Raw genomic sequence first — 18,316 nt, forward strand, 5'->3', positions numbered from 1 at the left:
CAGAGTATGGCACACACAGACAGCATAGGACAGACAGAGTGCTGCCTGTGTATGACATACTCTGCTTGCCCTATGCTGCTTGTGGGAGGTGAACCTGGCAGGGGTTTGTTGTGGGAGTTTGTTAGCAGTTGGAAATAGCCATTAAATGGTCCCAAAGGTGTGTAATTATGTACTGGGGGGTTCTCTGCTATCCACAGGGGAGGAGGAGGCATATGGAATTTAAGGGTATATCTTAATATGACATAATTCTTTCACATATGGATGATGGTTGATATCCCCACAGTAAGGACCAAGCATTTGGGATTTTGCTGTGCTACCACCATTGTGATAAAATAGGTGTGGTTTGAAGTGGGTGTGGTTTCAAAAAGGGGAGTGGTCAAAACTGGCTTCCATTAGCGGCCCTCTACCATGTATGCTAGAGAAATTCCAGCCCTCGGCACCGCAGAAGTTGGACAGCACTGTATTATAGTATTGTAGTACAAAGTTTCATAGAGGAAAACCTACAAATTGAAGCAACATGAATATATATGACTCATTCTAACATCAAAACACGAATACTGATTTATCACTGATAAATGCATCTTAGTTGGGTAGCATTATGGTTTCTCTGCTCCACTGCTTGCCCAAGAATACAGTGCTGGCAGCGCTGTATTAGTTAGTGGTGGGCAATCGCCCATCCATTTCCTACCCATCCCCTAACTTATTCATCATGCAGAAACACCATTCAAGGACATAGGTGCAACGAGGTCCTGTCCTTATTGCCAGGCCTACAGCGGGTGTTGGTTAAATTAACACTAGGGTATGCATCTTGCACCTTTAAGAATTCTAGCACTCATTTGAGAAATGTAATAAAAGTAATAAACACAAAAACAGCTTGTTTGAACAAATAGTTTTTATCAAGGTGCATATTTTCCCCCATAAGTTCCCAACCAGGCACACACAAACTAAAGTCAGTTTTACCAGTAAATAAAGCAGAATTAGATCACTGGTTCAGTAACATTTTAGATTTATTTGATTCTGGTTAAAATTATTTCTTGGAGAGAAAGATATATAAGTTTTTTGTTTTTTTTTACAAACAGTATTATCAATGTCAATTTATTTTTCTCAGTCTCTAGTAATTATATATTTGCATTGTACATGACTTACAGCAGAGTGATATACTGTAAGCTGGTAGTTACACAGTGAGGTTTATTTCTAGTAAACTAGTTTCTTTGCAGCCAATAGTGTGTTTTTTAGAAGCATTGCAACAGTCATCGGTCCCACACCTCCAGGAACAGGAGTGATAAAGCCTGCTTTTTCTTTGACCCCTGCAAAAAAAAAGAAATAATAATGTGATAATATTGTGCAGGGAACAACGCTACCACAAACACTTCTAAAGGTGTGGGCTCAAACCTCTCTCTCTTGTGACCTGTAGAATGCAAGGCTAGCTCACCACTATATAACTTTAACTGTATAACCCTTATGTTCTCCTTCTTGTTCCTTTGCCTGCACCCTTGCTGTTATGCCTAGTTAAACTGCATGACAATGAAGGGAAAAATAACCTTGCTGTTTTATTTACACATGATGTCCTGTAATATTTAGTTCTATGTAGTTTGGTTTCCATATTAATGTGTATAATGTGTTTTTCTGGTCATCTCACCCTTGTATAAATGGTACATGTGACACTTTTAGATGCTTTATTCTGTGTTCTTAAGTAGCCCAAATATATGGAGCCAAGGCACCCACAACTGCCAACCACAGACTTGCATTGTGCCAGTCAGTTGAGAGTTGTCTACAACAGCGTTTTTCAACCACTGTTCCGCGGCACACTAGTGGCCTGGTGTGCCGTAGGCAGGGCCGCAATTTTTACTTTCAAAAAAAAATCCGGGCCCTGTCATTGGTTGCGCCCCGTGTGTACGGGTGACGTCAGTACGCACGGGGCGCAACGTTATAAAAGGGCCTGTGTCCGGTCGCGTGTAGGCAGAAGTGCAGAGGCGGCGCGCGTGAGGGGAAGATGCTGCTGAAGCCGCCGAAGAGCAGAAGTAAAATGCTGCTGGGCACCAATGTATTAGGGGGGCCACGGGGCACACTGACTTATGGGGACACTGCTGCTGGGCACCAATGTACTAGGGGGGCTGGCTCTTGGCACCAATGTACTGGGGGGCACTGCTGCTGGGCACCAATGTACTAGGGGGGCACTGCTCTTGGCACCAATGTACTAGGGGGGCACTGCTGCTGGGCACCAATGTACTAGGGGGGCACTGCTCTTGGCACCAATGTACTAGGGGGGCACTGCTGCTGGGCACCAGTGTACTAGGGGGGCACTGCTCTTGGCACCAATGTACTAGGGGGGCACTGCTGCTGGGCACCAATGTACTAGGGGGGCACTGCTCTTGGCACCAATGTACTAGGGGGGCACTGCTCTTGGCACCAATGTACTAGGGGGGCACTGCTGCTGGGCACCAGTGTACTAGGGGGGCACTGCTCTTGGCACCAATGTACTAGGGGGGCACTGCTCTTGGCACCAATGTACTAGGGGGGCACTGCTGCTGGGCACCAGTGTACTAGGGGGGCACTGCTCTTGGCACCAGTGTACTAGGGGGGCACTGCTCTTGGCACCAATGTACTAGGGGGGCACTGCTGCTGGGCACCAGTGTACTAGGGGGGCACTGCTCTTGGCACCAATGTACTAGGGGGGCACTGCTGCTGGGCACCAATGTACTAGGGGGGCACTGCTCTTGGCACCAATGTACTAGGGGGGCACTGCTGCTGGGCACCAATGTACTAGGGGGGCACTGCTCTTGGCACCAATGTACTAGGGGGGCACTGCTGCTGGGCACAGAGTTAAATTTTTTAACATTTTCTAATGGTGGTGTGCCTCGTGATTTTTTTCATGAAACAAGTGTGCCTTTGCCCAAAAAAGGTTGAAAAACACTGGTCTACAAAGCATGCTGAGTCTATGGGGAAACCTGATTGAACTATACTTGAATCTAACACTGGTGCGTAGGATGTTGTATGCGTGCCCATAAGTGGAACAAATGAGACTTTAAATAGGCAAAACACTGCTCTTTGGTCACATTAGCATAAAGGTTTGGCTCAGCCCACATGCTTAATGCAGGACCACACAAAAGTATGACATTAACGCTCCTGCAGGTTTTACAAGCATTCAGAGCAGATTATATAAACATGTGGAGCATTTCGGTCAGTTTGGCTAAATGTTACGAAAAGAACATAAAGTAGCCTTAACTGTGAGTTTGAATCTGGACAGAAACTGTATTTCATGTATTCAGATGATTAAATTATTCAAGTTATAGTCTTGTGCAATTATATGGATTTGTAAGGACTCATTTATCCCCATAGCCACTATTTTGGTTGAATAAAAATGGACACAGCCATTGCACATATTGACACCAGTCATTAATTGTACTCAAATCCATACATGTTCCTTGCATTTTAGTATAGTTGCTCTCTGCATGCGTGTAAATATGCCCCCCCCCCCCATCACCTTCAAGCTGGCAATTCCAGTGTTCCCACTGCCCTGTGTACTTGAGTCCAAAGATTCAGAGGTCCGTTTAAGGACCAGCACTGAAATTTGATGTAGAAAACTTTAAGCACAATTGTGTCCAATTTGCCTCAAAACACTAGTGCATCCTTATGGCCAGAATTACGTACAATAGGCGCAATGATCAACACCGCAATTTAAGAATCTTTAGAGCATTATGGAGCGATATATTAGTGTCATCGCTCTTAATTTCATTCGTGAAAATGGCAATATTAATTTCATATACAATTATAGAAGGTTCAAATCAAAACCATATCTCATATGCTATTCTACAATAATAAAACAAAAAATCCAGTTCAATGGGAATTTATGCACAGCTCTTAACACATGACGAGAGACTGTGATGGATGAATAGGAAAAAAAACATGTAATGCACAAGACATTTGCAGAAAAACAACATTCCATCCCAGATAGCTATTCTGAACTCTCTCTCCCACTCTCTTTCCCCTACTATTATCTTTTTATTGATAAATCTTGGTGCTGTGCCCGAACATTTATGTTTTTTAATTGACCTACTGGATTTTGGTGAACAGATGCAGTGCAAAATATGCCATCAAAATATGACAGTGCTTGAAAGGAAATTGTGGCGCTGTTCAATGGCTCATTGATAGATGGGCAAATACTGCATATTTTTGGTCTTCATTCTAACTTATTCCTCTCCATTTTTGTATTTTGCAACTGAATTTTGTGTATTTTGCAACTGGATTCAGGATAGGGTGAGGAAAGGAAAACACCCTGCCCTATTATTCTAAATAATGTCCCAGTCAATACTGAATTGCCATTGTACTTACAAATAATGCAAGTATTAAAACACAGGGAAAGCAAAGCTTAGAACATGTGCTCATAGCAAAGTACAGAGAGAAATCACACAGTTTGCTTGAGGCTCCACAAAACAGACTACAGCAATGAGCTAAGAGCAGAGGAACAAAATGCTAGCGCAGGGCTGTAGTTTCTTATGAAACAGATTGTGACTGTATAGCTCATATGCATGCTTTATAGTAAACAGGCTGTGACAAGAAGCTTAAGGTTTAAGGAATATGAATCTTGATGATGAAAATGTACATGTGACTTTAATGCAGCCAGCTGGGGAAATACATTATGGTACTGATATTTTATTGTGAGCAGTGAAGGTGCCCTTTGTGGCATGATTGATTGTTGTTCAGATACTAATGTGGAATTAATTACTAAAAGTCTTCGGGCAATGCATACATCCTGATATTTAAAAAATTCTGTGTGGGTGGCAAAGAAGGAATGTAAAAATACTGCTCCTGTCAAGGTTTTTATCTTTTTAAATGTACAGTATTTTCTAAACTGTATAACAAATTGATGCTACTATGACCTTATGCACCCAATAAACCACATAGCCCCATGCCCTACAAGGGGTATATGATAAGCAGACGGTCTAGAATGTTTACTGAAAAAGAATGCCAAATCCGGCAGAAGAATATTCTCTATTATATTTGTTATTATATAACATATAGTTGTTAAATATGATTTTTTGTCCAGTTACTGTAGTATTTTTTAAATGACCAGTTTTTCCAAAGGGGTAAACATTAATTGCAGTGGCACAACACTTTAAGGTGGAAGATTTCTCAAACTGGGATAAAACATAAAAACTCAAAACTGTTTTTTTTCCACGATTTCATATTCTGTGTTAAACCCTGTGGTATGTCTCCCAGTGCCTCCTTAATGTAACAAGAATTTAGGCATGTAGTACTTGCCTAGCCACTACTGTTTCCCCCATCCATTATTGCTTTGTTAGAACCAAAAAAATAGTTAACCAGTAAAAAATGGACTAAATTTTTTAAAAAAATTATTCAGTAATCTAACCACTGTTTGAACTTGTCTTGCATCCTGTTTCATAAGCCCTTGACGCAGGAGAGTAAAGAATTAACTAAACATATACCTGATTTCCATAATCTTACATTAATGAAGAGCTGGACAAGAAAAGGCATATTCTGGTATGTGCGAGGGCTCCAAATCACTTCCTTATGTGTGTGAATTGCAAAAATCTCTCAAATATTTTTAACATGTGTTCACTTAACTTTCTCATAATTAAAAAAGATTTAGAAATAGATAAAATATGTTGGATTGGTGAAAATGTAAACTTTTTGGTTTTGTTAAGTTTTGTTTAAGTTTAAAATGACAAAGCCATGACAAAGCAAGTGGAAAGCAGGATGGGGCAGAGCCAAAACAGCTGAACAGAAAGAATATGTAGAAGCAAGCAAAAATAAAGAATAATGAATACAAAAGGAGGGATGGTTGAAACCAGAAGCAAAAACAGGAAACAATACTGTAGCAAAATACAGAGGGTAAAAGTACAAACTGTAAAAAAAAAAAGAAGCTAAATCGGTTGGATTACAAAAAATATTTTTAGAAGCTTGAATGAAAGCAAAATGTTCAATATGTCATGTAGGTGACTGATAGTTACCCTTTTGATTGGCGGTTCCCTAATGTTTACACAGCTAAGTCCTTAGTCATAGCAGAAGTTCATCTTCCTATGTTAAAACATTCTCCTGGCAGTTCAGGAACTGGCCAGTATAAAAAGCGGAAGCATACAAACTCACGCATTTTTTTTCCTGGATATTTCCCATGGCAGGCAGGGGGAAAAAGCTTGAAGCCTAGGCAAAGGTTATTTAGGAGTTTTTCTCTGCCATAGATCACTGTAGGAGTAGGAGTAATAGATAGGAGTAGGGTAGCTAGTGAGCAGCCTGAGCTTCACCAATGTGAGTTAGTAATAACTAGAGTCCTGGGTATACTGTACTGCACAATAGTAGGAACCTGAGTGTACAGACCTAGGGGTAGAAGTTATTCTGCCAAGGTTCCACTCAAGAGGCCTGAAAGCTTGGGTGACACTTGCAAGTTGATTATCTATTTTGCTTTTATTGACCCCTAAAGGGCATTGACTGAAGAGCCTTTGTGAGTATACTGTGTTATCTCCAAGGGATCTGAATATTTACCTGACAATAAAGAAGTTATTGTTATTGTTGAGAACCACAATGCCTATTTTACTGACCTGATAGATATTGTTCTTATTATTATTACGGCAGCTTCTGGGCGCAGTAATTAGAAATCCAGTGTTGCATTCAATATGAATACTTATAAATATTTGCCAGTTTCTCTGGTGCATTTTAACAACTTGTCTGTGGTGATGAGTAAATTTTTTCGCCAGGCATGGATTTGCGGCAAATTTCCGCAATTCAGCATTGGTGAATTGTTTTGCATGTTCGCCGTGTCGAAATAGGCACTGTCGCAGGGAAAATAGGCGTGGCCGTGTAAAAAAAAAATGTGAAAAACACGCTTCGCAGATTTTTTCACAGTTTTGTGCATTTTCCTGTTTTGCAATTTTTTCTGCGAAACAGGACAGATTCCGCTCATTACTACTTATCTGAAATGAGCCCCCATATGTTTTTTAAGGTACAAAACTTAAAACTGTTTTATGGCAAAAATTGCTCATTGAAAGCAATTTTGGCCAAGATGAATGTACCACTTCAGCAATTATCAGAAAAATGTTACAAAAGTGGAAACCAGCCAATGCAGGTACTTGTAAGGAGTGGGAGCATTAAAATCTAAACATACTCAGTTGCAACTTACTAGGTTGTTGCTGGACTACACATTTCACAATATTTTAACATATTATTAAGGGTTAAAGCATGATAGAAGCAACATCAGGTTTGAATTCTTAAAGCAACATTGCTTAAAATAAACTTTTCACCAGTTCTTTAGGCCCAGGAACACCATTTAAATGCAAAATAATTCTCAAACTAGACTACAGGTATGGGATCTGTTATCCGGAAACCCGTTATCCAGAAAGTTCCAAACTACGGAAAGGCCCTCTCCCATTTTACTCCACTCCATTTTAATCAAATAATTCAGATTTTTAAAATGGATTTCCTATTTGTCTGTAATAGTAAGATATAATTAATGCTTATTGGATGCAAAATAATCCTATTGAGTTTAATAAATATTTTATTGATTTTTTAGTAGACTTAAGATATGGAGATCCAAATTACAGAAAGACCCCTTATCTGGAATACCCTTGGTCCCGAGCATTCTGGATAACGGGTCCTATACCTGTACTATGTAATTTTTCTCTGTATTCTTTGTGCCTGCAGAGCAAGCAATATATGCTCCCTCTGATGTCTATTTCTGGGTAATATCATGAAACAAAAATTACACAATAATCTCTGTAACATAAGAGCAAAAATGCTAACGGTGCTGGTATACAGCATTTTCATTGTTGATTAGCTTTCTTCTGTAATTAAATGTACTGTTACCAGCATGGCAACAATATTGTATACTTACTCATTCCTGTTGCAATTTAACTTTACAAATTATATACAATTAAATAACCACATTATTTGTGACATTGGATGAAAAAGGCTACAGTGTTTATTTACTTACAATTATTCTGTATATAACAATGGCAAATAACAAGTTGGTAAATACTAACTAGCACAAACCACCTTACTTAACCCTCCTAATTGGCAAGTGGCCCATGGAACTGCAACATTTTGGTCTGCAATGGCCCCAACCTTTCCTGACCAGCCAAAAGCTACTCACCAGATGCCACCAATACCAACTAACTTGGCAAGCGCCAACCACCAAGCTTGCTTTAACCACTGTGCCCCCCGACGTGAGACCGTTGCCTAGGGGGACCATGAACCACCACCATTGATGCTGTGACAATATCTACCCCCAATTTCAACTCTCCCCCTTTTCTTTTAAATTAATACAGTAAATATTTATTTATTTGTTAATTTTCTAATTTTTTTTTTATTAAACCATTCTGGTGCTCCCATAAACCTGCTTTCACAGGAAGGGAGGGAGGGAGATTGCTGCTACACCACTAACAAAGTGGCTTCATCTTATCCCCTTAGCTCAATAACCCTCCCAACGTGCCATAGTCACCCACATGTAACCCCTAGCAACCTTCGTCACATCCAGCAACCAATGGGATCATTACCCAATGTTGCCATGCCTCCCTGCTCAACCCTTAACAGGAGTCTATTCTCACTAGAGAATGCTTATCTCGTTTAGAGAATTTGTTGCACAATAGGATAGTTTTAGAGATGTTAGATGATAAAGTTAAAAGGAAGGCAAGTAAAAAAATATACTGATCATCAGAAATAGTTACTGTACAACATTATATTTACCTTCAAAGTCCACATCCCCTACTATGATTGTCTTCCCCGTAACTGGATCTTCTATGTGATTAATTCCTACATCAATAACAGTAGCACCTTCTTTAATCATGTCTGAAGTGATCAGCTTTGGAATGCCTAAAAGGAGAATTGATTTTAGTAAGTAAGTTTGACAACCGGGCTGTAAACACTAATATGCATTTTATCAGTGAAAAGTAATTCTACCACCAAATGTTAAGCACCCCCTCAGTGATTGTAATTGCTTACCTGATACCTCTGGCCAGTGTTCCTGTTAGGAGAAAACTGCACCGGCCTGGGGTATATGCAAGTGAGCGATTCTCTTCCTTCTGTCTTCTTTGTTCTGAATTTTTGTGGGGGTTTTGCCTACCACTGGATCCACTAGCAGTTATGCAGGTTAGATACAGGCATAAAGTTTGAACTTGATGGACGTATGTCTTTTTTCAACCTAATTTAACTATGTTACTATGAATCACAGGGCAAACACATGGGCAGTTGAGCAAAAAAGTCAGTGAAAATGAAAGGCTCACCCACATACACACTGGCCAGTGCAGGAGCACCAGCTGGAGGTTTGAGGTGAGCGATTAAAGTCACTGGCGGGTTCCTAAAATTTTGGCACTCCACAGTGATGAAGCTTTTCCTTCTCCTTCAAATAAATGCAATAGGATTTTTTTTTTTTTTTTACCTCCAATAAGGATTAATTATATCTTAGTTGGGATCAAGTACAAGGTACTGTTTAATTACTACAGAAAAGGAAATCATCTTTAAAAATCTGAAAGATTTCGTTAAAATTAAGTCTATAGGAGATGGCCTTCTCATAATTTGGAGCTTTCTGGATAATGGACCTTATCTATCCATCTATCTGTCTGTCTGTATAAGGAATACAAAGTAACAATAAAAATAAAATTGTAGCCTCACAGAGAAATTTTTTTTTTAGCTGCCAGGGTCAGTAACCCCCATTTGAGTGCATGAAAGATATAGAAGAGGAAGGCAAATCATTCATAAGCGATAAAAAATAAATAATGAAGACCAATTGCCAAGTTGCTATGAATAGGACATGCTATAATATGTTAAAAGTTAGGGTCAACCACCCCTTTAAACACTATACCACAACCAGCTACCATGGTTCAGCTCACTAAAGCCACAGATGGTATAAACTGTGAACAGCACAGGCTGGCTGGGTACTACTCCAATCAGAGCCAGCAAATATGTTTAAATATATTTGACATGCCGGTGCTGTGAAAGTGATTCACTCTAACCTGTCTCTTACTGCAGCCTCATTAGAAGATCAGGTTTTCTCTGACTTGGCAGCACATATTTATCTTGTGCAGGAGCAAACTGCTTTTTTATAGGTCAGACAGATAAGAGGTGCCAATATGTCAGGCACAGCCATCTCCACAGAGAATTCAATTGCTTTTTATATTTTTCTTTTCATCTTTTTTTTACCTTTCCCAGTCAGCAGACTTTTTAGACATTTTAGAGAATTGTTTAAGAAAGAATTTTACTCTATGTTCAGCTGCTCCAGGGACACCTGGGATAGGTAATTATAATCCCAAGTGGCACTGCACTACTTTTTCCCCTAAGGCTGTTGCCTTTGTTTCTTTAAAGAAGAACTAGCCTAGGGGAAAAAAGTAGCTATTAAATTAACTGGTGGTGCCTAACATACAGTATTTACAGCCCCAGTGAATAAACCTTTCCTTGTCCTTTAAAATGATTTATTTTTCTAATATCATAATATGATGAAAAAATACTTTCTAATCTGGAGGTACAAATCTGAAATATTGTGCCAATGCTTAAATGTATCCCAATACACCCTTCTGAACTGTTGCACCAAATGGTATGTAAAGTGTGTTTAATGTTATGTAGCCAGTCTGAATTCCTATCCTCCCCAGGTATTTGACTATTACAATGCAGGCCTGGCTTGGTTCATATAATGGCCCGCCCAGAATGTGATTGGCCCCCTCTGGAAGCTGCCTTTGTGTTTGTCAGAAAGAATGAAACCCTGTTCTGCATTTATGACAGGGCCTGTTCCCTTTCTGGCAAAGGTGGCTGCCAAGAATTCCAATTTGTTAGTCTTTATAAACATTTATACACATGGTAGATCACAGAAATTGCCCAGTCATAAACCATCACAGCTGTACCCAATAGTGAGCAGTGAATCTGTCCTGATTTGCTTCGCCAGAAAATGCACGAAAGAGTGAAAATGTTGCATGTCAAAAAGAAATTGTTGTGCACATAATTGTTTTGACGCACTTGTCAAAAAATTACCCACACGACAATTTTTTGACGCATGTAATTTTTCCATGCCAAATTTTGTTGTCCGTTTTGCTAAACAATCCATTGATGGCAAAACACAGAAATTCGCTGAGAAACCATGCCTGCCGAATTATTTTGCCCATCACTAGTACCCACATTTTCCAGTACCCAGCAGTAGCAGTGTCCAACCCAGGCATCATCCACAGGCAGAACCGCTTAATGCTAGGCTGGCTAACATAGAAACTCTGAGAAAACTGTAAAAGTTGGAGCTAAAATAAAGAGCTTCATTCCCTATAGGAGTCATGTCTGTGAGCAGAGGCGGACCAAGTCCATTGGGCGCCCTAGGTGACCCAGCCGGCCACCTCACCCCCACTGCTTCCCCCTCTCTCCAAGTGCGCACATGCGGGGACATCGTAGAGGGGGGAGCACCGAAATCAAATGTTGGGATAAGCGATCCCGGACTAGGGGTGGCAACATAGGTATCTACTCCCTCACTGTTGCGCCCTAGGCAGGTACCTCTTCTGCCTACCCCTAGTTCCGCTCCCTGTCTGTAAATCCTGCCCAGTGTCCATGTCCTCACATGGTCTGGTACCATGACACATCATAACTGTAATTTTGTAACACAGTTTCTTATTCTGATGAGTGTAAGTCTTACATTGGCATCATGCCAGCAGATAAAAGGGCATTTGATGTCTGCTGAACATCATGTTACATCAGCTCAAGACAATAAAGCATATGGACTTTGGAAAGGCTGACTCCATGTCTGCTGACTATGGCAGGCAAAAGTTTCATAAGCTTAATACTCACTTCTAAAACACGGTAGGAATTTTAGTGAGTGTATAAAGGCGAACACAATTATAGGCGTTTTCTAAACATAGTATTTATTATTATATTGAGTTTTCTTTAGGTCCACACATTTCACTTCTAGAAGTGCAACTCCCAGCATTCTGTTAAGGTGTGAATGCACTAAGCTGTGAGGCCTGAAGTCGCAACAAACCTGATTTAATGGTAAGGATTTTGCTACATTGGCAGTTCTCATTATATAATGTGATGCAACAAGGGAGTCAATTCCCAAACTCAGAGGAAATAAAATATGTCCTTGCCTTGTTAAGCTAATTATCTTGGGAGTGTACTTACAGTCAGCAAGGAGTGTATTCCTCCAGACAGCTTCTCTCCGGGATTGATCATGTTAGAATAAATCATTTTCCCAATATTATAATGTAATGTGGGGATTATGCACTTAAAAAGAGAGATAAGCAAATGCATTAGGGATAGCTTGAAGAACATTCTCTTTCTGGTGAGGTCATGATGACTTTAATGCATTGGTTACTATTTTTAAAAGGGGTCTAAAACCAAAAAATTAATTTATATAATAATAAGAAGCACTTGGACCCTGGGGGACATCTACATGCCACCCCCGCATGGCCAACTTGAATTGAGTGCTGCCTGCATTAAAGCTCGATCCAAGGAGCATGCTGCAGGTATCTGCACTCTGAAAAGAAACACTAAAGCCAGCAGTCTTCACTTTGCACATTGCATGGTGTGTAGTGAGCTACAACTCACTTGAGACCTCTGTTCCTCCTTCTGGTACCTAATCATATTATTCATGTTTGCCTTTTTGAAATGTACTATGGCAAATATGTCTATGGGGCAAGGCACAAAATGTGCCTGTTTTTTGTACTTTAGACCTTACCCCATGCCATTGTAATGTTACAGCCAATTCCACACTTCAATTTGGTCACCAAATTGAAGTGTATACTCATGGCTGTCTGTATTAATTTAAAAAAAAAAAAAAAGTGCCAATCAATTGCCCTTAAACAGAAAGGCTCATTTCTCTTTAGTTTGCTTTCTAACTGGGGAGGTCTGATCTCTGAGATGAGATGTTACATTAAGCATAGCTTAGTTGATTTTTTAAACTATATTAATATAAAGGTGGCAATGCTACCTTAGTACCGAAACACAAGACACCCCAGAAATAGGGCAGAGATTTCAACCCCAGGACAAAGTCTCCCAGGACGACTGCAACATGCACAACAATATCCTGTGGGCGCGTGTTGTGACATCATCGCGCATGCTTCAGGGGACCTTCATAGCTAAAGGGAGACCAGGAGAGTAGGTGGGATTTTCCGGACCCTCCTGGAGACTTGAGAGCTCCGATAGGGTTATATATTGAGTCCACATCCTACATGGCTAATTAGCAGTTCATATGTGCTGCATAGCTACACATAAGTCAGTTTAGTCTGCTGCATGCATCTGAATTAATTGCTCATGAGCCATTAAGGATATTGATTCAATATGTGGCCTGTATTAAAGGGGTGAGGTGGCAATCCTACCCACTTCTCATAGCAACTTATAGCAGCTGTGTATAGTCAGATGATCCAATCTGCCAATACTGTTTCTCAGAGTAATTATGAGGCATCAACTAATCTTCCCCTGTTCCATACAGATTTGTTTCCATTCCATCAAAGAAATAGGCATATCGTGTATATGTCTCCTGAAATTATATATATGACTTGTGGGCAGCAGGTTTATTACAGCTTGTATAAAAATGAATTGATCTTAAACAAATGGGACTAATGTGATGACACTATATCTTTTAGTGAATCCAATGTTTTAAAGTATAATAAAGAAGAATAATAGACAATAAATTTTAATAGCGCAGACACATGACTCATAGCACTTGGTGTCTCCCTGGGGAAAGCACAAAAATGAGTCACAGTAGCACTGGCTATTTTAGTACTGGATGACTGACTTAATAATAAGTTAATATTAATCTTGTTAATAGCAGTGTTGGTGATGTTCAGGGTCGGACTGGGATGACGGGACACCGGGAAAAATCCCAGTGGGCCCTGGCTCTAGTGGGCCCCGGCGCCCCAGACCCGACCCTTGCTGGCGCTCCCCCTGCCCGACCGTTCCTCCCCTGACGCGTTAAACTTACGCGCACTCTGGGAAGGACGTCGGGTGGGGGGGGCCCCTCCAGGGAGGAGGGGTCAGGGGACATGGCCGGCAGGGGCACCTTCGGGGTTCCCGGGGCGGGAGCCCTGGTGGACCCTGCACCCCCCAGTTCAATCCTGGTGATGTTCTCATTGAGGGGAAAAAGGGGTTTTCTTTATATGTTTGCAAAGAAAGACATTATGAGGCTCATATGAATTTTTTGGCCTTGTGCCAAATCAATCGATCCCTAAGTGATATTAGGGGTTCTCTAATTCCATCCCACTTCTCCTCACTCAGTATCGGAAGCAATTGATGTTACTTATGATAAGCACTTAAAGGGGTGGTTCACCTTTAGATTAACCTTGGTATTTTATAGAATGGTCAGTTCTAAGCTGCTTTTCAATTTGTTTTCATTATTTAGTTTTTGAATTATATGCTTTCTTCTAATTTTTTGCAGATTTTACAGTTATTTTTCTATATAGGTTTCTAATCTCTCTTATTTATATACCAGTCTCTCATTCAAGCCACTCCCTGGTTGCTAAGGTAATTTGGACACTAGCAACCAGATAGCTGCTTAAACCTAAGAAAAATGAACTTAACTGAGCAAAAATTTAAAAATTAAAAAACAACTACAAATAATACAAAATGAAGACCAGTTCCATGGAAGTAAATTGGGTTATAAATGCACAATGCGTTTAACTGGAGGTATCAAACGAGCTGCAGGTCTCTATGTAATATTGTATTGAAATGTTTGGTTCACCAGAATATCGCCTAGCTATCTTAAAGATCATAAAGGCATGGGAGGTTAAATTTCTATATTGCAGCAGAAATGGATAGTATTACTTTGTAATGGATTACACTTAAATGTAAACAGACTATGTAGCCCCTTTATTGTGTTGGATTTTAATATAAGAATTATACTTAAAGTTAACTATAAAGATCTCTCCCCCATCTTGGGATCCTGTGGTCCTTTTCTCTGCTAGCAGTAGTAGGGATTGTCCCTCTCGTGCCAGAGCTGGGCCCCAAGAACATAGATTTCTTGGCAGCTTTTTGAATTATTCACAGGAGGCATAGGCTTGCAGTTGCCACATTGCCACGAATCTATATGCCAATTTGATGGGATTGTGACTCATCTGAGCTAATTGCTTGTGCCGCAGTTGTCTTTAAAAATGTGAAATATTAAACTCAGTAAGCATGCTTTGGGTTGTAAACACAAAAACAAAACAAGGTGGTTCCAAATATTATTGCAATAGTTATCAGTTCCTCTGACTTTTCCCTACATTGGTAGTTCTGTTGAAATTACATAGCAAAGCCAGATGATTAACAGGCATGGGTAGAAGCATGAATCCTCTGTTGGAAATGGAGTGCTTGGTAGAGTAGAGCTCACTTCTGTAAAATTTTTCACTAATCAGATTCAAGAAGAAGGCATATTACTGTATCAGTGACATAGGGGCACATTTATCAAAGTACAATTGAGTCTGAATACAAAAAATGTGTATGTTTTCTAATTTATAGAACTGTGCATATTTTCTGTGATTTTTTCGTTAAACTTTTTCATACTTTGCAACAAAATTTACGTGACAAAATCGTATTTGTCGCAACGAATACGAAACTTTCGGATTCATTCAAGCTTCGGTAACGTGACTTTCCTTGGGCCAGCTTGGAGCTGCAGAGTGCCATTGAGTTCTATGGGAGGCTTCCAAAATCATGCACTGAAGATTCACAGTCAGAAAGGTTTTCCCGCCGTTTACGATCATTCGGATACGAAAATTTTGTGACTTTCGGAACGCCATTGCGATATTATCGTGACTATTATGATTTTTTCGTAAGCATATTTGTGACATTTCCGATCATCAGAAATTATTGTATTTAATCCGAATTTTACCCATTTTGGGATTTGAACTCTTACTTTGATGAATGTGCCCCATAGTGTTTATGTCTACTTTTTATTTCAAATTTTTAGTTTTAAAATTCCAAAAGTTACCTCTGTTTCTCAGAAACCTAGACCAACCAATATTGAACATGTTCTCTTATTTAAAGCTTACATAACATCTTAAAAGGGCATCTATTACACTTTGTTTCTATAGTTGCAAGCATTTCTCAGTTGCTGCAGATAAATATCTCAAATTACTATAATAGTTTATTGAGGCTTTTTATTGAGCAACTACTTGATAACATATTATGTGGAGGAAAAGATTTAGTAATATTTAGATGCAAAAGCTATCACCCGAATTATTTTGCTACAATAAAAGGGCATTGAATAACCATGTTTAGCCCAAAATTCAACGTTATTATTATTTGTTATCCCTAACCCAGTGAATACTTGGGTTCTCTAGTGATGAAACTTTAAACAAGAATAGAAGTCATTGGGGCTGATTTACTAAGACACGAATTCCGACCGAATTGGAAAAATTCCGATTGGAAAACGAACATTTTGCGACTTTTTCGTATTTTTTGCGATTTTTTCGGCGCCTTTACGACTTTTCGGAAATTATCGCGACTTTTTCGTTACCAATACAATTTGCGCGAAAAAACGCGAGTTTTTCGTAGCCATTCCGAAAGTTGCGATTTTTTCGTAGCGTTAAAACTTGCGCAAAAAGTTGCGATTTTTTCGTAGTGTTAAAACTTGTGCAAAACGTCGCGCCTTTTAAGTTTTAACGCTACGAAAAAAGCGCAACTTTTTGCGCAAGTTTTAACGCTACGAAAAAATCGCAACTTTCGGAATGGCTACGAAAAACTCGCGTTTTTCCGCAAAAATCGTATTGTTAACGAAAAAGTCGCGATAATTTTCCGAAAAAATCGCAAAATACCGATCATTACGAAAAAAACGCAATCGGACGCATTCGGCCCGTTCGTGAGTAAGTAAATGGGCCCCATTGAGTTAGTACCCCCTGAAGAGGCTTCCCCCATAAACTGTACCACTGCTTCCCCCAATGCATTCCCAAGTGCATTACCTGTTGTAGGAATAAAGCAGAAAAATATCATCCTCGGCACTTAGTAGTGAACATAGAATATATGGCCTGCGGTACTTAGGTCCCTTTATCCATATACTGTAGATTTTCTGATCAGTGTCACTTAAAGGGTTAAAGAGCAATATTTTCTTTAAATGTGTTAAGCGATTGAACTGGCATGACAACAAAGCCTTCACGCGGTGCTTGGCACAGTTGTGAGAAAAGGCAGAAAGCAGATATTTGGTTTCACTACACAACCCATAAATCAAGTTTATCTAACTTACAGGTTGGGCAGATCCTGGGAATATGATTTCCAAAAGCTTTTAAACAACCAACACCTTCTTCTTGCTATAATATTGTCTGTTGGACAAGAACTCTGAACATCCAGAGGAAATGATCGTAGCAAAATATGTTTATTCAAAATATAGTTTTTCTTCTATAAAAATAGTAATAAATAAACCAAAATAATCTGCTATACATTATACTCGGCTTCATGCAGAAGCCTGAGAATCCGATTTAGCAAATATCTAAAACTTATCACTAATAATGAACAGGAGGCAGAATAGCAGTCTTCAAAATGTGGACTATGTAATAGTCTATCCACATAGAATAAATGTTTATTCTGTGCCTAAATTAGCCTGTGTATGTAGCTTGTCACTGACATTAGGGAGTACTAGGCTACAGTTAGTGGTCATTTATAATACTGGGCAAATTTGAACCTGGCTAGTAGCCTATGGCAACCAACCAGATGTTTGCTTTCATTGTTCTTTCTGCAGCTGGCTGAAAAAAGCTGATTGGTTTCTATGGATTATTTCAGGTGCAAATTTGTCCATTGTTTATAATTTAACCCCTTAGGCACCTTTACATACCTCGGGGGTGCAAGTGCAAAATTAATCCCCTTAGTGCTCAGTTACTAGCACCTTTGCCCCCTGCATGGAGCACTGGAAAGCATCACCAGGAGGCCAGCTCAATCATGTCCTTACCGCCTGCCTTAAGGATGATGCACAAGTAAGAGGAGGGGATGATGCACAAGTTAGAGGAGAGGACCCCCACCAGCCACCCATTTTGAATCTACAGAACCTATAGCAGGCCACATTAGATTCAAAGATCAGTCCGCAGGTCTCTGTGCTCTAAAATGGAGGATGATTACAGCCTTTTTTTGCACTTTGCACACTGGGTGGTTTATTGTAAATGAGCCCTAACCTGTAACTCAGCCAGCAACTTCATGGGGTCCTGCATGGGTCACAAAAGTTCAGTGGTAGTTTGCACTTTTTCCTACTGTGCATGTTTTTCAGATGATGTTAGTATAGAGAACAACTCTCTTGAGATTGTCCTGAGGCAGGAGTTTGGAAGTGTGACCCAAGCTTTGTAGCTTTTTGTGTGGTGTTGTACTTAGGTATATATTGATATAGTTACAGCATGTCATCTGGTAAAACTCTGTGTAAGTGCACTCTTTCCAAAAATGATAATGT

The 18,316-nt window shown here is 39.8% G+C and overlaps 1 protein-coding gene across 1 annotated transcript in view; it reads right to left on the reverse strand.

The window, feature by feature from the left end:
* Positions 1–989: 989 nt before the first annotated feature.
* The window catches only part of mthfd2l (methylenetetrahydrofolate dehydrogenase (NADP+ dependent) 2 like), a 51,679-nt gene continuing 34,352 nt past the window's right edge, over positions 990–18,316 (reverse strand). The window contains exons 8-9 of the mRNA XM_002941768.4: positions 8,698–8,823; positions 990–1,307 (exon numbers count right to left, since the gene is read on the reverse strand). Coding sequence (XP_002941814.2) covers positions 1,195–1,307; positions 8,698–8,823 — 239 coding nt within the window. The 3' untranslated portion in view covers positions 990–1,194. The remainder of the gene's footprint in view (positions 1,308–8,697; positions 8,824–18,316) is intronic.

Source organism: Xenopus tropicalis, chromosome 1 (genome assembly GCF_000004195.4).
Source record: "Xenopus tropicalis strain Nigerian chromosome 1, UCB_Xtro_10.0, whole genome shotgun sequence".
NCBI lineage: Eukaryota > Metazoa > Chordata > Amphibia > Anura > Pipidae > Xenopus > Xenopus tropicalis.